This window comes from Raphanus sativus, chromosome 5 (genome assembly GCF_000801105.2).
Source record: "Raphanus sativus cultivar WK10039 chromosome 5, ASM80110v3, whole genome shotgun sequence".
NCBI classification, from domain to species: Eukaryota; Viridiplantae; Streptophyta; class Magnoliopsida; order Brassicales; family Brassicaceae; genus Raphanus; species Raphanus sativus.
This window is the reverse complement of record NC_079515.1, coordinates 33619898-33640124: the sequence shown is the minus strand read 5'-3', so window position 1 is coordinate 33640124 and position 20227 is coordinate 33619898. Positions and strand designations below refer to the sequence as shown.

At 37.4% G+C, this 20227-nt stretch overlaps 6 protein-coding genes across 11 annotated transcripts; 3 read left to right on the top strand and 3 right to left on the bottom strand.

Moving 5' to 3' along the window:
• Nucleotides 1–285: 285 nt before the first annotated feature.
• On the bottom strand, nt 286–2602 carry LOC108860577 (uncharacterized). 2 transcript variants are annotated; one of them, XR_008946334.1, is made up of 5 exons: nt 2075–2600; nt 1895–1959; nt 1598–1662; nt 551–1427; nt 286–517 (listed from the first exon to the last, which is right to left on the bottom strand). XR_008946334.1 is itself a non-coding variant. In XM_057011033.1 (4 exons), exon 4 carries the CDS (start codon nt 1038–1040, stop codon nt 390–392), a length of 651 nt encoding a protein of 216 aa, XP_056867013.1. In that variant the 5' UTR covers nt 1041–1427; nt 1598–1662; nt 1895–1959; nt 2075–2602; the 3' UTR covers nt 286–389. The 2 variants fall into 2 exon arrangements, 1 of the variants encoding a protein (XP_056867013.1); XM_057011033.1 differs by having other exon boundaries at nt 286–1427; nt 2075–2602.
• Nucleotides 2603–2784: 182 nt separating this feature from the next.
• LOC108857750 (protein NRT1/ PTR FAMILY 4.7) lies at nt 2785–5349 on the top strand. The gene is made up of 4 exons (XM_018631761.2): nt 2785–2918; nt 3012–3117; nt 3240–3457; nt 3851–5349. The coding sequence occupies exons 1-4, from the start codon at nt 2889–2891 to the stop codon at nt 5207–5209; spliced, it is 1713 nt and encodes a 570-aa protein (XP_018487263.1). The 5' UTR covers nt 2785–2888; the 3' UTR covers nt 5210–5349.
• An 836-nt stretch (nt 5350–6185) lies between these two features.
• On the top strand, nt 6186–8062 carry LOC108856521 (hypersensitive-induced response protein 1). Of its 2 annotated transcripts, none has more exons than XM_018630346.2 (6): nt 6186–6335; nt 6633–6832; nt 6983–7103; nt 7171–7262; nt 7346–7442; nt 7527–8062. In XM_018630346.2, exons 2-6 carry the CDS (start codon nt 6644–6646, stop codon nt 7889–7891), a joined length of 864 nt encoding a protein of 287 aa, XP_018485848.1. In that variant the 5' UTR covers nt 6186–6335; nt 6633–6643; the 3' UTR covers nt 7892–8062. The 2 variants fall into 2 exon arrangements, with proteins under 2 accessions (XP_018485848.1, XP_018485850.1); XM_018630348.2 differs by having other exon boundaries at nt 6247–6396.
• Nucleotides 8063–10855: 2793 nt separating this feature from the next.
• LOC108862870 (protein PXR1) lies at nt 10856–11688 on the bottom strand. The gene has a single exon (XM_018637131.2). It carries the CDS (start codon nt 11455–11457, stop codon nt 11074–11076), a length of 384 nt encoding a protein of 127 aa, XP_018492633.1. The 5' UTR covers nt 11458–11688; the 3' UTR covers nt 10856–11073.
• Nucleotides 11689–11811: 123 nt separating this feature from the next.
• LOC108862869 (uncharacterized) lies at nt 11812–16548 on the bottom strand. Of its 4 annotated transcripts, none has more exons than XM_057010778.1 (13): nt 15791–16548; nt 15588–15699; nt 15381–15493; nt 15200–15298; nt 15042–15111; nt 14574–14680; nt 13395–13445; nt 13204–13308; nt 12921–12965; nt 12710–12797; nt 12417–12619; nt 12207–12290; nt 11812–12120 (listed from the first exon to the last, which is right to left on the bottom strand). In XM_057010778.1, the coding sequence occupies exons 1-13, from the start codon at nt 16397–16399 to the stop codon at nt 11956–11958; spliced, it is 1851 nt and encodes a 616-aa protein (XP_056866758.1). In that variant the 5' UTR covers nt 16400–16548; the 3' UTR covers nt 11812–11955. The 4 variants fall into 4 exon arrangements, with proteins under 4 accessions (XP_056866758.1, XP_018492631.1, XP_018492632.1 ...); XM_018637129.2 differs by having other exon boundaries at nt 14574–14629; nt 15791–16547; XM_018637130.2 differs by having other exon boundaries at nt 11881–12120; nt 12443–12619; nt 14574–14629.
• A 1283-nt stretch (nt 16549–17831) lies between these two features.
• On the top strand, nt 17832–19007 carry LOC108857449 (uncharacterized). The gene has a single exon (XM_018631437.2). The coding sequence runs from the start codon at nt 17881–17883 to the stop codon at nt 18685–18687; it is 807 nt and encodes a 268-aa protein (XP_018486939.1). The 5' UTR covers nt 17832–17880; the 3' UTR covers nt 18688–19007.
• Nucleotides 19008–20227: the final 1220 nt, after the last annotated feature.

Sequence of the window (20227 nt, the reverse complement as noted above, 5' to 3'; positions counted from 1 at the left end):
GCGACTATTTTCATTTATTCATATTTTATTTTTAAAAATTTGTAAAATTGTATTTTAAATAAATAAAATGTAGTTTAAATATATTTTCATCCATAAGAATATTATGTTTAATTGGTAATAAATTTTTGGTCAAATATAAAAATATTTGATGTCATAAATCATAAGCTAAATAAAAATAAAAATAATACATCAAACTACTTTATAATCATAATCAATCATTTTAAAAAAATTATACTGAAGTAAATATGACAAAATTTAATTTTCGAAATTATCACTTCAAACAAATAAGGCAAATATGTTTTATAGATAAAAGAAACATTAAATTAAGTTGGTTGATAAAACAAATATTACAACAAGTCTTAAAAAAAAATCATTAACTTAAACATAATTTAATATGGTAAACGACCTCTACCAAATCCGTTTGTGATGTTATCACGCAAAGCCTCCATTGCTGTATCACCTCTCGGTTCATATTCAATATGTCCACCACCATCATCATCATCATCATCATCATCACCTCCTTCTTCTTCTTCTTCTTCATCATCATCACTATGAGCTTCTTCAACTCCAACATCAACATTTTCCCATTCTAAAAAATCTTGATCATCCCGATGTGAATCACGTATGAAGTTGTGTAACGCCATCGTCGCTGTCACCAACTTAATCCACTTGACCAGACCATATTTTGGATGCTTACGGTCCAAAATCCTCCATTTTGCTTTCCATACTCCAAATGTCCTCTCAATGTATGATCGCAGACTTGAATGCCTTTTGTTAAACAGCTCTCGTGCACTAACTGGTGGTCCTCCTCTACGAAATTGAGGAATATGATATCGCATATTACGATGCGGACCAAGATACCCTGTCCTGGTCGAGTATCCGGAATCAACTAGGTAGTACTTTCCAGGAGGAGGATGTGGGAAAGAAGCCTCATTCCTCGCACAATGAGTCAAGACCTTTGAATCATGTGCTCTACCAGGTACTCCGACATATGCATATATGAACTTCATATCGAAGTTACATATAGCAAGAACATTCATTGTAACTCCTTTTCTACCATTATAGGCTTCTGCATTCTGACTTGGAGGACGAACCGGGACATGCGTTCCATCAAGTGCTCCGACACAATCTTTGAAATGAGGCCAATACTGACGATTATTCCTCACAACAGGACTTACTCTTTCAAACTCGCCTTCTTGTGGTCTTAGTGTATCTGCTGCAAACTTGAGAAGAGCACACAAGACATCATCAAGCTTCCTTTGTACCGTATCCAATGATCTTTGATACCTTGAAGCAATAACCCGCTTAGTCTTGTCTTGAGAGAGCTGGGTAATGCTTGAGAGAGAGAGAGAGTCTGAGTTGTAATGCTTGTAATGTAATGCTTCAAGTATCTGAGCTTGGAGAGAGTGAGCTTAATACGAGAGAACCTGCAAAGACAACATAAAGAATAACCACAAGAGATTAAAACAACAAGCTACAAGAAACAGGAAGCTACAAGCAACACAACATAAGACACAAGTAACAAGTAGTACTAGTTGGGCTTAAGAACATCAACTCATCATTCGATTGCTTAAAAACAGGAACCAGCATCACTTACACTTTAAAGAGAGAGTGAGCTTGAGAGTGAGAGCTTGGCAGGGTGATCTTGAGACACAGACACAGCTGAAAAAAAACAAAAAAAATTAATGACTTACAGAAACCAAGAGACCACACACTGCTAGATTATTACAAGTATCAAAAAGACAAACTCTTATTAAAAATCCGAGAACATATATTCACAGAACACCAAACAAGATTCAACTCATCAAACATATGAACTGAAATCTACAAACAAGCAAGCGCTTGTATCAAACATACAAGCTCTTATTAAAAATCTTACAAAATAAAAACAGACCTCGAGAGATGTTTGACGGGGAGAGAAAGAGAGAGCTGATGAGTGTGAGCTTGAGAAGAGAGCACCTGCAAAAAAAAACAGAAAAGGAACAAACGTTAATACTCAATACATCATCAACAAGTTCAGACAAGACCAAACTCAATACATCATCAACAAGTTAATATTTGAGAGTGATGACACCTTGAGAGAGTGCTAAGAGGGTCGTCGAGAGCTTGGCAGAGAGTGAGAGCCTGAGGGGTCTGAACAGAATGAAGAGGTGAGTCCCGTTGGTTTCCAGATGGAGTGATGAAGAGTGAGCTCGAGATGGAGAGAGAGAGAGAGAGCATGAGATGGAGAGAGATGGAGAGATGGAGAGAGCACTAGATGGAGTGATGGAGAGAGCACGAGATGGAGAGAGAGCTCGAGATGGGGAGAGAGCACGAGATGGAGAGAGAGAGATGGAGATCTAGAGGTCTGTGAGAAGAGGTCTGTGAGAAGCGTCAAATGGAGGAGAAGAGTAGCGGCTGCGTCAAATAATAGGTTTTTTTTTATAAATAATGAATTAGGTTAAGGGTAAAATTGTAAATAAGCTAAAAAACGCAGATTTTTTGACGCTGACGCTGTTTTTTTTCGGCGTCTGACGCTGGACGCTGCGTCTGACGCTGGACGCTGGACGCCGATCCCTGCGTCGATGAAACGAACAAGCGTTATACGAAAAGCATTGTCGCAGACGCTGACGCCGGACCTGCGTCGACCAAACGAACAGCACTTAAGTTAACTTTTAGGATATGTACGATGCCTTGTTAATGAGGAAAGAAACAGATGAAACACACAAAAAAGTCAACATCAAAGACAGTAATACCAAGTACGTCTAGTCTCTAGAGTTTTCGCTTGTTCGTAATAACCACACACCAAAATTTCTCCTTAACTTCCACTCTCTCTCTCTATAAATGTCCACACACTACTGCCATTAATCATATGCTCACTTTCATTCTCCAAAACAGCTGTTTGCTTAATGATCATGTCTCTAGAGATTCAACAAATGGTGAGTGATCTAATTCTCTCCCCATCTTTCAAATCAAAACTAAAAGTTCAAATAGTGTAGGCTAGATTTGCAATGATTATGCTAATTATGTAGGATGAAGCAAACCGGTTAAGCATGTGGAATGGATACGTAGATTGGCGAAATAGACCAGCGTTGCGTGGCTACCATGGCGGTATGCTTGCTGCCTCTTTCGTCTTGGGTGAGATTCGTTTCTAAAACTCATACACTTGCTTACAGGTCACTAATCATATGGTTGAATAATTTTATCAGGAGTATTAATGGGGATTGTATATTTATTATGTATGTCCATATATATTCTAGTTGTGGAAGTTTTAGAGAACCTTGCGTTCTTGGCAAACGCTAGCAATCTAGTCTTGTATCTATCAACAAAGATGGGGTTTTCGCCGTCAGGAGCAGCTAACGCAGTAACTGCTTTCATGGGAACAGCGTTTTTCTTGGCCCTTCTTGGAGGATTTTTAGCAGATGCTTTCTTCACCACTTTCCATATCTATCTAGTCAGCGCCGCCATCGAATTCTTGGTTAGATTTTTTTTTCATAAATATCAACTACTAAGATAATTACATTCAAACTTTAAAACCCATACCGCTCTACCTAACACCAGGCATGAGAAACAGACTTCAGCAAAGAATGTTACCAAGTTATTAAATGTAGATAAAAATAGTAGATAGTTTTGAGTAGCTAATCCCATTATTTGGATGGTATGGTTATACAAAATCCACTACTTTAAGTGTCATTAGTGCATTCATACAAAACTCAAAACTCGAAACATGGTTTGGTACGATAATTAATTAACGTGTGTGTGTTATATACATGTACTAGCTATACAAAAATAATTTAATAATCTTAGATACTTTTTGAAATTAAAATATTTTCATAAAATCTTTAATGCTAATTTGTGGAACATACTACAGGGCTTATTGGTACTAACGATCCAAGCACACGAGCACTCCACGGAGCCATGGGCTCGTGTAGTTCTCTTCGTTGGTCTATACTTAGTAGCTCTCGGTGTTGGAGGTATAAAAGGCTCGTTGCCACCTCACGGAGCGGAGCAGTTTGACGAAACAACACCGACTGGGAGGAGACAAAGATCCTTCTTCTTCAACTACTTCATTTTTAGCCTCTCGTGCGGTGCCTTGATAGCCGTCACGGTCGTGGTCTGGCTCGAAGACAACAAAGGCTGGTCTTATGGGTTCGGTGTCTCCACGGCCGCGATCTTGATCTCAGTTCCGGTTTTCTTGTCCGGTTCTCGCTTTTATCGGCTCAAGGTTCCCAGCGGAAGTCCCATCACGACTCTATTCAAGGTCTTAACCGCTGCTTTATACGCTAAGTATAAGAAAAGAACTTCAAGAAACGATGTTACGTGTCATACAAGAAACGAATGCAACGACGATATAGGCAAGGGAAACGCAGATAGAGATGAAGAGATTCTTGGATCATTCCTCGATGAAGCTGTGAGAGAGCGTGAATCCTTACCTAGACTGCTCCGTTGCACGGAGGAACAAGTCAAAGACGTGAAGATAGTCATCAAGACTTTACCAATTTTCATGTCTACCATTATGCTAAACTGCTGTCTAGCTCAGCTCTCGACTTTCTCCATCCAACAAGCTTCGACGATGAACACGAAGCTCGGGTCGTTAACCGTCCCACCTGCGGCATTACCTGTATTCCCAGTCGTCTTCACAATGATCTTAGCTCCAACGTACAACCACCTCCTCCTCCCTCTCGCTAGAAAAACAACCAAAACCGAAACAGGCGTAACCCATCTCCAACGCATTGGAACAGGACTCGTCCTCTCTGTATTAGCAATGGCCGTCGCAGCCTTGGTCGAAATGAAACGCAAGCTTGTTGTTAAAGAGGTTACTTGCTGCTCAAGCAACAACGCACCTTTCTCTTATTCTTATTCTTCGCCGCTTCCTATAACGTTTCTTTGGATAGCTTTGCAATATTTGTTTCTTGGATCAGCGGATCTCTTCACTTTAGCAGGTATGATGGAGTTTTTCTTCACCGAAGCTCCTTCAACGATGCGTTCCCTTGCGACCTCGCTCTCTTGGACGTCTCTTGCCATGGGATATTACTTGAGCTCTGTTCTTATCTCGGCTGTTAATTTCGTCACGGGTTTGAACCAACACAAGCCTTGGCTTTTGGGGAGGAATCTGAACGAGTACCATCTCGAGAGGTTTTACTGGCTCATGTGTGTGCTTAGTGGGATTAATTTCTTGCATTATCTCTTTTGGGCTAAGCGTTATACGTACCGGTTCAACCAAAGCTAGCATGAACTAATTAATTGTATAGGGAACCTTGTTGTCTGTTAAATTAGCAAATCCATTATGGCTAGGGTATGATATCTTGGAGAATAAGTTATTATGATGGTAAAGTAGTTTTTACGGTCAAGATTATAAATTTAATTAGCACAAATCTTATACTATCCATTGCTATGTGATTAATATAGTTTTTATGTACTACACATATACACATGGTTGGAAAAAAATGGCAGTATACAATTGCTACGTTTATCAGTACTAACTACTAAGGTACTTACTACGTAAACCTGTGAACGTAGATCTCTAATCAGCTTTGGACAAAGATGAAAGATAAAGCTCCAGACTAGAGAGGGATTATTGTACGTAGTCTGATAAACTGTCACGACAATCATTTTGGGATAAAGGATCCAGATGGATTGTTGGAAGGTGATTGTAAAATATGTAACAAGAAATGTATGATTCATTGATTCAAATCGATCATGTATAAGCAACTAGGCGTGCGTATAAAAGTTCTATATATTGTATGATTCTTTATCGAATTAATTAAATCGATTACGTAAGCAACAAAGGCGTGCGAATAAAAGAGTTTTATTACATGTTACATTGGCAAATGGCAAGTCCTCTAGTAATACCACCCCCAGTGCGTACTGGTTCAAACCAAGCTATGCCTCTTAAGGTAAAGGATGGACAGGTTGTGATGAACCTTTTCATCATATCAATCGGTATGATGTAACTTTGGAAGATTCTTTGACAGATCAACCTTTTTTTTTCTTTTTGAATAAATTTAAAATTTATTCATCCAAAAACACTTTTTTACAATGAATGCATCTATAGTTTGTCAAGATTCGATAAGAACTACAACGAACAAATTGCCAATTATTTTGTCAAGAGCCCAGGTGTTTTTGCTACAAATGGGTGTTTTCTCTACAAATTAAACTTAAACGGACTCTAAGTGTAATATTGAAAAGATAGGGGGTAAGAATTAGAAATAGTTGTAAATACTAAGCGTTTTAGTCTCATCTGACCAGTGAAAATATATAAACGATCATCACAGGCTGTTTTGTTGTTTATTCACAGAGCTTAACAAAAAAAAACGTCTCATCTAAAATCAAACCCAGAAGAAAATCAAAAGACGGTAACTTTCGGTGAACCCTAAAATTCTCCTTTGATCTTCTTTCGCTTTTTCGTCTTCAAAGGTTCTAACTTTCTTGCGATTCTTCCAAGTTCGTCTGTAATCTCTGTGCTTAATTCTACTCTGGGGGCTCTGATTTTTGTGGGCTCGTGAGATTAGATCGATAGTAGAACCAAAATCGAGAGCGATCTTAGGTTATGGCCTTATGGATATATAATCAAGTTACAGTTTTGTTTTGTCTTATTATGCTCATGAACTTTCAATTAAAAAGTTGTGTTTTTTTTGTTTGGTTTCGATTAGAGTGAAGAAAGATGGGGAACTTGTTGTGCTGTGTACAAGTGGACCAGTCAACGGTGGCGATCAAAGAAACGTTTGGGAAGTTCGAAGATGTTCTAGAGCCTGGTTGCCATTTTCTCCCTTGGTGTCTTGGTCAGCAAGTTGCTGGTTACCTCTCTCTCAGGCTTCAGCAGTTGGATGTTCGTTGCGAGACTAAGACCAAGGTTTCTACTTTTTTTTTTTAAATCTCTTATTTTATGTTGTTTTTTTAGACAAAAGGTCTTAACTTTCTAGTTTCTTCTTTGGTGTGTGTGTGTGTGTGTTGTTTTTTTTTTTTTTTTTGTAAACAAAATGTGTGTGTGTTGTTGTTGCAGGACAATGTGTTTGTTAATGTTGTTGCATCGATTCAGTACCGTGCCTTGGCTAATAATGCCAATGATGCCTTCTACAAGCTTAGTAACACTAGGAGCCAGATCCAAGCTTACGTCTTTGATGGTAACTCTCCTGATTTAGCGACTAAATGTGTTATAAAGAAACTCAGTTTTTTACTTTTTGTTTACAGTTATCAGAGCAAGTGTCCCCAAGCTGATTCTGGATGATGTCTTTGAGCAGAAGAATGAAATTGCCAAAGCTGTTGAAGAGGAGCTCGAGAAGGTAATCATTCTTTTTGTGTTTTTCTCTTTTGGCTGTGCTTATGGATTGGATGTTCACTTTGTATCACTCTCCCTCACTTGTAGGCAATGTCTGCTTACGGTTTTGAGATCGTCCAAACTCTCATCGTTGACATCGAGCCTGACGAACATGTCAAACGAGCCATGAACGAAATCAACGCTGGTAAACCAATACCTTCCCATCACTTCATTTAATTGACTTAATACTTCTTTCTTTGTAAACCTCTGAGTTTCTGCTCCTTTGTAGCTGCAAGGATGAGGTTGGCTGCGAACGAAAAGGCAGAGGCTGAGAAAATCCTCCAGATCAAGCGAGCTGAAGGTGAAGCCGAGGCCAAGTACCTGTCTGGTCTAGGTATCGCCCGTCAGAGGCAAGCCATTGTCGACGGGCTACGCGACAGCGTCCTTGGTTTCTCTGTGAATGTTCCCGGGACTACTGCTAAAGATGTGATGGACATGGTGCTCGTTACGCAGTACTTTGACACGATGAAGGAGATTGGTGCCAGTTCCAAATCCTCTGCTGTCTTCATTCCCCACGGACCAGGAGCTGTTCGCGATGTGGCTACTCAGATCAGAGATGGGCTCCTTCAAGGCTCCTTTGCAGACCAGTCCTGAAATATAAGATAATGGACTGATCATTATATGTTCTCTACTAAGCTTTGCTGTGTGTTAAATTCCTATGATCTTGTGTTGAGAAACTCTCATGCTTTAGGTTTCTATATTTTACGTTTTTGGAGTGTGCAGCCAAAAAATCGTAATTAATCAAATAATCTTATATGTTGATCATTTTCAAACTTGCGAACACTTGTGACTTCAAGGGGTTACATTAGATGCTAAATAAAATAAAAAACTTATTTGCTTGGAGTTAAAGGAATGAAGAGAGACACTATTAAATATATATATAGTTTCTTTCTTTTTCTGTCAATTAATATTTTTATTAAGTCAAATTTTCTAGACAAATCAAAGAGGAAAAGAGAAGTCAAAGACCGAAAAGACTTTGAATTGTGTGGTACTGGTACATGCTAAACAATCTTTTAATGATTCGATGTTAAGCTGTTGATCATTCATATCATATATTCGTCAGACGTCTGTATCCAAATGATGTGGCTACTTTGAGATCAGAGATGGGCTCATATGCACGTCACTAGTGCCATTTCCTTTTATTGGCAACAAGATATTGACATTGACATAGGTTATGTAGGGCGTTATATATAGGATCAAATAATACATCTATCAAAGGCAAAAGCATTCACATGCTGGGTACGCGTTATGAAATAATTTTGGGACTTAAATAGTCGTAGAGATGGTGATATGTATGCAACTTGGCAGACGATGCTACCAAGTAGCTATGCTATACTAAATAACAAACGATTATATAGTTTCTAGAAGAAGAAAATTCAGCCTTTTTGGATATTTGATCATACATATTATAGCAGGAGGGTACTTTCATGGTGGAAGGATTAAATTTACCATCTTGTCCCTCACCCATAATGATTATTTGATATTTCAACCCAATATCCCTCATAATTAGTTTTTCCGTCTTGCATGGGGAGTCCAAATACTTGTGTCAACGCACCAAATTATTTTAGGGAGAATTTGTGAGATATACATAAGATGCACTAAACTAAAGAATATGTCCATTCTACAGTATAGACTCATTGATGTGACAGGTTCTTCAAAAAATGCCACTACTATCCTTCAGAGAGCGCGTGGACGTGAAGAAGAGAAAACAAATAAAAAGCATACTATACAATATTCATTATAGTTTAACAAAACAACGGATATCCACAAGCAAAATTCGACTATACTATATGCATAATAGTATGGACAAAGCTGCAACAAAATTAAACATTCACTTGTAAGAATATATCATTTACCCAAACTATATATCTTAAACCATAAACCCAAACCATATACCAAAAACTCTAAACCCAAACCCCAAATCCTAAACCATAAACCTTAAACCCAAACTATGAACCCTAAACTCAAACTATATACCCTAAACCCAAACCATATACCCAAAACTCTAAACCCAAACCCTAAACCATAAACCCTAAACCCAAATTCTAAACTCTAAACTCAAAATATATACCCTAAACCTAAACCCAAACTCTGAACCCTAAACTCAAACTATATATCCTAAACCCGAACCCTAAACTCAAACCATATACCCAAACCATATACCTAAACCCTAATCTTAAACCCTAAACTCTAAACGCAAACCCTTATCCATTACGTGACTATGCTATACATATTATGGTATGGAATACTCCACACACTCACAAACTTTGTATATATGAAATTCTTTATAATTTTCTTAGAAAGAAAGATGATGAGTGACAAAGGTATTGGAGAACAAAACAGTGTAAGTGATCAAGTAGTGACTAAGAAAAATCAGGAGGCACAGAAGGAGATACAAATTGGAAAAAAAGAGAAAAAGAAGTGTATCATACTATACCGTAATTTAAAATAGTATGGAACATATGACGCATGATATTGTTCATCTTCTTCCCCAATTCAATCCAACCCTAAACCTTAAACCCAAACCATATAACCTAAACCCAAACCCTAAACCCTAACCCCAAACCATATACCCTAAACCCAAACCGTAAACCATAAACCCTAAAACCAAATTCTGACCCCTAAACCCAAACCATATACCCTAAACCCAAATCATATACCCTAAACCCAAACCTTAATCCTAAACCCTAAACCCTAAACCCAAACCCTTATCCATTACGTGACTATGCTATATATATTATGGTATGGAATACTCGACACACCCACAAACTTTGTATATATGAAATTCTTTAAAATTTTCTTAGAGAGAAATGATGAATGGCGACGGTGTTGAAGAACAAAACAGTGTAACTGATCAAGTAGTGAATAAGGAGAATCATGCGGCAAAGAAGGAGATACAAATTGCAAAATAAGAGAAAAAAAAATGTATCATACTATACTGTAATTTAAAATAGTATGGAACATACCGCATGATACTGTTCATCTTCTTCCCCAATTCAATCCATCGTTCTTTTCACCTAGATTTTCTGTTTTACATGGACGACGTCCGTAAGTGAAAAAAATTCCAGTTTCCAAGTTAAAAAACGATATCCTACTTATGCCAGACAGCCGAACCATTTATACTTGATTTAACTTCTCTGTTCCCAAATTCAGATTTCCACACACCTTCTTACAATCATTTTTTTGCCGTACGCAAGATATTGTAAAGTAGAAACAAAATTTTCATTTTCAGAATAAAGAGATCAAACACTCGTTGGTGTTTACACGCGCAGGAAAGGATATTTTTGGCACTTTACACAATAATATATAACATATCATAGCCAAAGTTATACTATGGGTATAAGTTTTTTTTTTCCTTTTCTTATGTGTATGGGCTCCAATTTCCCATTATTTTACTATTGATTGCGTTGTAACAATAAAATAAGTAATGATAGCATCTTAGAGATGAAGTTCATCAGATTTTAATTATTATGAGTTTGATCCATCCGAATGCTTTGTCTGGTCGTACATTATATTAAACCATAGGCCTAAACTTTGTATAGTGGTTCAATGGAGGCATAAATCAGAATCACCAAGCTGATAATTTAAAACAGATGGTTTTTGTACAATATATACAAACATATAAATTAAACAAACGAAAACCAGAAATGAGAAAATCCTACCAAAAATACGATGAAAACAACATTCATCAGCACTTCTTATCAAGATCCCCAAGAAAAAAACAAAATGTAGAATTATATATTGTAGTACATATCAATTTGTGTTTGGAAATTGAGTTAATTAGTTGGTGGTGGTGCATCTGCTGCTGCTACGGCACTACCTTTGGCTTGTTCAGCATCATGAATAAGCTTAACGATCTCATCTTTCTTTAAGACCATAGCTTGAATCTTTTCTTCAATCTTCTGAAGTTTCATCTTCAACTTCTCTGGATCTTTCTTATCTTCAGGGTTCTTCTCTTTCTTCGTCTTCTTATCTTTCTTCTTGCTCTTCTTCTCTTGATCTTCTCCTTCTTCTCCTCCACCGTTTTTATCCTCCTCGTTCTTATCCTTCTTATCTTTATCCTTCTTCTTCTCCTTCTTATCTGCTTTCTCAGCCTTGTTGTGTTCCTCTTCTTTATCACCATGATTCTTCTTCACTTCTTTCTCTTCTGTTTCTCCCATATTATTCTTAATGAAACTTGGGGTTTTATTTTGTTTACTCTTAGATAGTGCTTCTAAAACGTATTCTTACATATTTCTTGTCTAACTATGAATCACCCTTTTTATTACATATGGATGTTCAGCTAATTTTAGACATGATTAAACCACATCCGTAGACATTACTTCAATAACGAGAATTACGGATTCTCTTATGTTTACAAGTTTTTCTGTCTTTAGATTTTTCGATTTGAGGGAATAATGATGCTCAGCCATAGAGTTCCAACCTCATAAAGTTTTCACAATGCTACGATTTTAAGACCAATGAGTAAACTTGGTGATTTTGGTTATAGATATGATATGCATTTCGCTAAAATATTATTATCAGCCTCAAAGAGATTTATTAATGTCTTTCTCGAAATAAATACCAATATTTTAGACAAAAAATAATAAGAAAAACATTAAAATTCATATGAACGTACATAACAAAGGATACATTTTAGTTTTTAATCATGCATACACTTACTCGTCCTTTGAATCGTAAGATGTACCATGTCTCTTGTCAAAAACAGCTTTGAAAGACTCGCGCTCCGCTCTTAGCTGATCTTGAAAGATTCCTTTTACCTTTGCTTTTCCAATTGCATCAGCTAGTGCACGGCTCTCTGCTTCCGATAGAGGATTTGATTTCTGCATTAACAAATGACAAAATACTTTAAAATGGGAAACACAAAATAATAAGAGTAAGAACACAGTCATATTAATCGTTTGCTTACCAAGTTATAGCCTGATCCGGGACCTATAACTAAAGAAGGCATGTTCATATTCCTTGCACCAATTGAAAACCCTGCATCTCCTCCCTATCCGCATAAACAAATGCAATGTATGAGCCAGAGATTTTTTCCAAAAGATAAACATGATTTTAAAGCTAACGGATCTTCTAGAAGATCAACGTACAAAGCAAAGATGTGTGTGTATGTTTATACCTTATCGCCCCACCAAACAGTTTTACCTTTCGTCAAGCGTTCTTGGCTTGACCTGGAAAGAGATTTTGAGTTTTGTCTAGTACTTCGAGACTTCTCTGTTTCGTTGTCTTCCTCCACATTTGACCATTTACTTCTACTTAGTTCTTTCACTTCTGTATGGGAGCTAGTTTCTTCTTCCCATTTCCTCTCATTTATGTAAGAGTCTGAGAAAATATCAATAGAAAGACTCAGCTAAGTGTTTTTGGTATGTATTGGTGAAAAATAAGAAGGCAGACGCAGAATTCAAATTTTACCTTCGGTCCTACCCTTTCCTTCTGACCGGGTGTTGTTATCGGATTTTCTTTCTGGCAGTGCAAAGTCATCTTCCATGTCCATGTCCACCTAGAGCAAATGTAAGAGAAGTTAGGAGGCGGGATCATATAATGACGGTCAAAACAAGGGAATTTGTATGTACTTGTCAACTTAAGGACAGAGAGGTATATAATAATTTAAAGGACGTATTACCTCCTCGATTCCACTCTCCTTTAGGTCATCACATCGCGTAAGAGACTATCATAGAAAAAGAATATCATGAGATATTGTATTACAGAAAAGAAATAAGCTAGTATTGTTTAGAGTCCTAAAATATGCTTGCATGAAGCTCATCTTATGTTTGCATGAAGGTCATCTTATGTTCAGTTTTCTTCAGGTCAACACAAAATAATACATGAAAGCATTATTTTGGCATCTTCATCCCATTTATCAAAACGAAAGGTCAATGTTAGAAAGAAAAGATTGGCATAAGAACCTTGATATCCAGTTTCATGTACAACGATGGAGCTTCTTCCCACTGTTCTGCCATCTGTTGTACTTGATCCAGTGTGATACCGTGCACGTTTCTAGCTGCACATCCCTGTAATGATTTTTGAAACTGCTTAGCACAGCAAAATATGTGAGAGATTCTATTAAGATTTGTTATATAGTATTTCGAGAACTCACAGTTGGGTCCTTGTATGTTGCTTCCAATATGTAAGCTTCATATCCAGATCTCTGCACAAGAAAAAAAAACAGAATGTCAAGGAAACTTTAAAGTATGATTACGAAAAGCTTTCATTTTCTATTCTGAACTAGGAATATATTTTAGTCGAACTCTTTTTAAATAATACAAGAAAGTAACAATCCAAAATTCAACGTTTACAACAAGGATCCAATCATACACATAAACAGGACATCATTTAATTTTCCGGTAGATGAAAAATGAGGCAACAGGTCACTGTGCAAAAGCGAAGCAAAGGAAGATTTAATCAAACTGTATTTCAGAAAGGATGATGTGAACTCTCGCATTTCAAAGGAAATCTTATTCAACTTTTCATTTTCGCGTAATCAAAGCCAAGCAAAAAAAACGATGGAGCACAGCGGCAAATGACAAAAGTGGAAGAGTGTACTGCCACAAGCAAACAGTAATAATATCTATCTATAAACAAACAGAAACTGACACAATCCAGGGTGTCTTGGTCACTGAATGCAGATATATTGCAACCTCACGTAAAGTTCATCGCGTGATGTTTGGCAAATAACATGAAGCAAGCAGAAAATGAATAACAACTCCAACTTGCAGGTGAAATGCCAGTATACATAGTGTATACAGATACTAACAAGACTAAACGCTCTCATCTTTTAAAATATGGATAAGCCATGATAAAGGAGAAAGGGCTTGTTTATAGTTTGCCCCACGTCAACGTCCTCTTTGATGACAATCACTAAGCCAGTAGGCTTTAAAGGACCGTATTTATTTCCTTGATTTCAGCTAAAAAGAATGTAATACAGCAACCGATATATATATATATACATGGTAGTTTTAGAGAACGGAAAACTGTTTTCAACAACCATAATGAAGAAGCTGGAAGACTCGTAATCTTAAATCTAGGAAACTGCAAGGCTACTCATAATCTAATTATAAGGTTAAAATGACCAAAACATTGTCAGAAACGTCAACTTACTAAAAACATAATGTAAGAACAATATCAGCCATGAAACTAATCTAGGCACTTGAGAAACCAAGGATAACTAAGCACTTAAGAAGCTAGTTGACTACACAAATCATTATGAGTCTTCCATAAAATTCCGCAAACAACATCCAATCTCCACAAGGTAATACAAAAAGAAGTGAGGATATACCTTTGCTGTTGCCCAAAACTGAGCAAAATCAGGTACCCGCAGATTACGGTCATCCACTAAGATGAGCCACAAATACCAGCAAGAAACGGTCAATTCCAGAAAACAAACTGCATCCGCGGTTAGCAAAATGAAAGTAGTGCTTGGACAGTGCACCACTCAGTCCCCAGCTAAACTAATGAGTATCCCTAAATAAAGACCTTACACTTTGAAATATATACCACTCCCTAGTCCCTATACCTTGAGAAACAAGATAGCTAGGAATGATATTAAGTTCTTTAAACTAGGAAACTAAAGAAACCATGTAAAATGAAATGTTTTCTCAAAAAGAATAATAGCCATCATGTCAACATCGTCAAACTAAAAGAGACAAAACTTCATCAGATCACAAATACCAATTACCTTTTGCAGTCAAAACTGGTATATAGTCATACATTATAGTAAGCTGTTACGGGGAAAAAAAATCATTACCGATTACAAAGCTGAAAGCCCCATCTTCAAGAGTCCTCTTAAAAGCTTTCAGCATGCTTGAACGATAGGCCTGAGAATTCAAGTGTGCCAAGAAACCTTAACAAAAAGAAAAGTATCGTCGTGGTTTTATAGTCATGCATCATTTTATCTCAAGATACCTCTTCCATCTCAGGTTCATAGCAGTATTCCATGACCTTCTTCACAACAGGTCTCTTGCTTCTACCAGAGCTTGAAGAAGTCGAATCACTCTCCTCAACCTTGTACAGTAACAAAGCAACACAAATATTTTAGGAATCTTTTGATGGTAAGGGGTAAAAAAAAATCAATTCTTTTAAGAACCTTCTCAACTTCAGTCATGAAGTAATCGTCCATAGAATGGATTCGTGGAGCAGTGCCGCCATTTTCTACCTCCATGTCACGCAACAACTTGGCTAAATAACTCTTCCCACTACCTGAATATATACAAACTTGGCTAAGTAACAAAAACACCTTCCAAATCATTTACAATTTGACGCCAAAAGCAAAGAGAAGGCTCGGAGAAACAACCTGGTAGCCCTCGAAGGATAATAACAAAATGATCAGGACGCGTAGAACGATGAGGAGGCTTCAGCAAATGGGACACATCAATCACTTTAGACCGAGTTGGTGCTAAAGATGGCTACCAAAAAAAAAAAACAAGATATCATCATCAGTACACAGTATCATTTTTCGAGGTAACAATATAACCAGCATGACGAAGGCAAAATTACCGAAGAATTTGGCATATGAGGATGAGATGGAGGCAGAGGCGGTGGTGGTGAAACAGGAAGCGGAGGCTGACCATTAGGACCACCGAAATAGCCTCCTCCGTACTGCGGCGGAGGAGCTACACCGTTAAATTGACCTCCATTCCTATACTGATGATTCATCTCAACATCTAGATTTCCCGGATACGACGGCGCGGTGGCAGTTAAACCGTAACCATGATCCCTCACCATCTTCAACCTCCGCTCGTTCTCCCAGTAGATCTGAGGATTCTGATAACCATCGCTCCCGGGAACAGAACCACCTCCGATCGCATCGATCCGAGCTCTCTTGTAGCTCCGATCAGCTTCCCTATCGCAATCGACAACCGGTGGTCTCCATTGATTCCCGTGGTGAGCTTGCCACGGCATTGGATAGTGATTCTGCGGTCGAACCGGTGGTCCGGCGAACGAGTCGAATCCAGGACGTGGTGGATTGAAGTGAGGAGGGAAGTGCGGGAAGGAAGACGGTGGGCAGAAAGGGAAGTGCGGCGCCGTGCAAACCGGGCATGTGTTTGGCTGTGCTGGTCCTTGATGCTGCCATTGATGATGATAGTTCCCGAAGTTATTATCCATTCTCGATTTAAATATTTTGTTCAAAAAGAGGTGATGAGAGGAACACTATATCTTAATTAGGGTTTATGTTGATGAAATTGATTTGAGAGTTGTGGAACGGAGAAGGTGAGAGAACTTGGAACTGTAGCTTAAGCTTTTATCTGAATAAATAAATTTTTGAAGTGACGACGAATCATAATGAACAACGATAAATAGTGCGGCCCAAAACTATGAAGAGTGAGGCCCATTTTTACTAACGTGAGTGCATACAAGAAGGCCCCAGCCGAACTACAAGTTGGAGTTGCCGAGTTGCTTTAGCTTTCGGTTCTCATTTTTTAAACTATTGACAAAATTATATGATTGGTTTGATCAAAATAAAATTATATGATTGGTTAGACTTTTATTTAAGGTCTGCATTTATGATAATTAGTGGTCACCGAACCAGACAAATAAAACAGAGTGGTCACCAAACTACTGTATTTATGTTTTCCATTCACATATAAATTCCATCGAACTATCATTGTCGATCATATATCTACTATATATATAGGCTGACAAAAGAAACGGAAATACGTGTTTTTTATTTATATATATAACGTTGTTACAAAAAAAAATTATATATATAACGTAGTTTTGTATGTCAATTTTCACAAAAATATGGATCAAAAGATCAAATTCGAAACATCAATCTTTGATAGTATCACCTAGTTTCATTTTACAAATCGCTACGTTTTCTTAAACGACCAAAATCCATATCATCTCACAACCTTGCACTTACTTCTATTACTAGGATGTGATGTCATTAGTATTAGTTTAGAAAGAAAATAGAGAAAAAAATAATATGACAAGCTGTGTTTGCAAATCTAGGACGTACATATATTCCCATGACCTCTCTTTCTTGCCTTTCAATCTATGTTCAATCACTACATGGAATCAATAATTATAAAAAGGAACGCGTAACCTACGTCTAGTACGTCATTGCAATGACATATGATAAAACATTTGAAATGTTCAATATACTGTATGTGGAAAGAAAAAAAAAAACTGAATAGATAAGTTTTTATCACCTCATGATTTGATGTGATTAAACATGACATCGAAGAAGATAAGTAGATACATATGACATTTTTTCCAAAATATTACGGAGAGAAAAAGTACTCTTGACCAAATACACCGCGTTTTAAAATTGGAAGACTTCTTCTTAATAAGACTATGTGACATAGTTTATTATATTTCATTTGACATGTCATCGTCAGTGGTTCATGGATGATTAGTGGATTACGCTCCTTGTTAGGTCAATGAACTTAAAAGATTTTTGGCTCCTAATGAATTAAAATAACAATTAATCTTCGTAATGTAATCATTTAATTTTGTTTTCTCTCCGTTAATGAAAAAAAATACTAAATACAAAGATTTTTTCCGTGTATATATATTTACACGGGACCCAACTTTCTTTAACGTTTCAGAAATAAACTCAGCAAGAAACAGCTTTCTAGACAGACATGCAGACGAGCCGGTTACTCTCCCTTTCCTCAAACTCCCCGAGCTTCGGTAGTTTCTCCTCCGCCGTAGACCTCGCCTCAATCGCCGCTCGAGTCGTGGAGGAGCTCAGAGACCGAGAGCAACGATCAGACTCCCACCGCGACGACAACAACAACAACAGCGACGACGATGATAATAGTAATTTCGAGTTCGCCTTCGACTGTCCTATGTGTTCTCCTCCCGTCGCTACCGCCGACGAGATTTTCTGTAACGGTCAGATCCGTCCGTCGAACCCGTACAGTGGTGAAACGGAGAAAGTCGGAGGAGAATCTTCACCGGAGAGCACGGTCCCGAGACGACGTCGTCCCGCGCTTAGAAAGTTGATGAGCGAAGAGCGAGATGCGACGTCGAATTCTTCTTCGTCGGAGGCCGGCGATGATCTAACCGGAGTTCCACCGGAGAGTTACTGCGTTTGGACACCGAAACAGTCAAGGGACGATGATCTCCGACGACTCTCGTCTTCTCCATCGCACAGCAAACTCAAAAGCAACTCGGCGGGGTTCTCGAAACGATGGAAGCTGCGGAGTCTTCTCTACGCGAGAAGCAGCAGCGAAGGGAACGACAAGCTCGTGTTTCCTGCGCCGGTTAAGAAGGGAGATGAAACTGCTAGCTCTGATCAGGAAGAACAGCTGTCGAAGGTTGTGGTCGGAGAGGAAGGAAAGGAAAGCGAAGAGACGAAACGACAGCCGTTCGTGCCGTATAGAAAGGATATGATGGGGATAATAAAAAATGTTAATGGGCTTAGTCGTCATTTACGTCCTTTTTAAAAGGTGACGTGGATCTCGTGAAGGAGAAAGAAGAAACCAAAATCGAAGACGTGGACTTTAAGTGGGCTTCGGTTTCTTTTCCTTTTCTCTCTCTCTCAACCTTTTTCTTTTTGGTTTCATGGAAAATCTTGAGTGTTTGCGAGAAAGAAAGAAAGTGCATATTTTTTGAATAATTTTTAATTAAAATTTTCGATGTGTCGGTTTGGGTTAGATATAAGTTGTGGTGGTTTGATGATTATTAGAATGGAGACTAATGTTTATTATTCAATTTATTGTAAAACACATTGTCATAATTTGAATTATTTTACCTAATTATAGAATTGTTGGCCGATTCAAACGTCTACACGGTATATCACAAAAGCAAGAGACTACTTGATGACCTGATGTTTGTGTGTATTATAGAATTCAAAACTTGGATAAGTGTTTTATGTTTCTTTATTTAGACAAAAGAGTGTGGTCCTTTAACGTGTGGAATCTACGCATATATGCTTTTTATAAATATAGATATGGATGCAATTGTTAATTTGGATATAAAGCCTTTAGGTGGATATTGTAGGAATGTTTGGTTTGCCTGGAGATCTTGTTCAAGTTTCCATAAAGAGAGATTTGTGTTCACATTATTGAGTGAGTCGCTTGGGTCGTCCCATCTACATAAAAAAATCAGGAAGAATTATGTATTGGGAAAATTAAATTAATTTAATACTAAGTCGTCGATCATTCATTCTAGAGTTGAAGTTTATGTTTAGTGGGAAATCCACAATGATATTAATATATTGGAACTATAAAACTAGAAATCTAAATATATATATATACTATAATGGATTTCAATTTCACTATTGGTTTGATTGATAATTCTTAGAGCAATGGTAACATGTATATTTTTAATGATTATCAACTAAATTGTAATACAAAGGAGACAAATATGAACGTCTTACCAACCAAATTAACTCAATTATGAAGTATCTTAGATTCTCACTATAACAACTCTTATCGCTTAAGTTATAATCAAAATACAATCTACAGTATAACATACGTACAAGTTTATACATGTGTCTTTTTGGGAACGAAGCAGCGCCTCAGGTAAACTGATAACACGAATGATAAGAGATGATGAAGATAATGACTTGCAAGTTACGATTAATGATGACTTACATGATCATAAGTCGGACAGTTGATTTCATATTATGTTTATTAATAATATCTATACAAAAGAACATCATCATTTCAAAATAATGAGCCGACAAAATAAACATTTTTGTTGTTGGAAGTCGGTTTTACCAAACGAATTATTAATGTAATGTGAATATGTTTCGTATATGACTTGCAAGTTTAAATAATTCCTAATGATTTTCGCGGTGGGAGTAGGTTAAGAAGAGTCGATTGCAGTCTTTATTCCTACTCTTGAGACAAAATGATTTTTGATTAGTTTTCTTAATCCAAATTCATCATATCAGTATAGGGGACAAACTTATAAGCTCTTAAATCTTGCAGTAGTCTTAACATTGATACTTTTAGAGCAACCATCCTTATTTTTGTAAAA

Coding starts and splice junctions, on each gene's coding strand:
- LOC108862869 (XM_057010778.1), bottom strand. CDS start 16,399: ATGGATAATAACTTCGGGAACTATCATCATCAATGGCAGCATCAAGGA. Junction 14,681..15,041: donor GGCTTTCAGCTTTGTAATCG/GTAATGATTTTT, acceptor CCGCGGATGCAG/TTTGTTTTCTGGAATTGACC. Junction 12,966..13,203: donor ACATGAAACTGGATATCAAG/GTTCTTATGCCA, acceptor TTTCTATGATAG/TCTCTTACGCGATGTGATGA.
- LOC108862870 (XM_018637131.2), bottom strand. CDS start 11,457: ATGGGAGAAACAGAAGAGAAAGAAGTGAAGAAGAATCATGGTGATAAA.
- LOC108857750 (XM_018631761.2), top strand. CDS start 2,889: ATGATCATGTCTCTAGAGATTCAACAAATG. Junction 2,919..3,011: donor CTCTAGAGATTCAACAAATG/GTGAGTGATCTA, acceptor CTAATTATGTAG/GATGAAGCAAACCGGTTAAG. Junction 3,118..3,239: donor TGCTGCCTCTTTCGTCTTGG/GTGAGATTCGTT, acceptor TATATATTCTAG/TTGTGGAAGTTTTAGAGAAC.
- LOC108857449 (XM_018631437.2), top strand. CDS start 17,881: ATGCAGACGAGCCGGTTACTCTCCCTTTCCTCAAACTCCCCGAGCTTC.
- LOC108860577 (XM_057011033.1), bottom strand. CDS start 1,040: ATGAATGTTCTTGCTATATGTAACTTCGATATGAAGTTCATATATGCA.
- LOC108856521 (XM_018630346.2), top strand. CDS start 6,644: ATGGGGAACTTGTTGTGCTGTGTACAAGTGGACCAGTCAACGGTGGCG. Junction 7,263..7,345: donor TTGAAGAGGAGCTCGAGAAG/GTAATCATTCTT, acceptor CCTCACTTGTAG/GCAATGTCTGCTTACGGTTT. Junction 7,443..7,526: donor CATGAACGAAATCAACGCTG/GTAAACCAATAC, acceptor GCTCCTTTGTAG/CTGCAAGGATGAGGTTGGCT.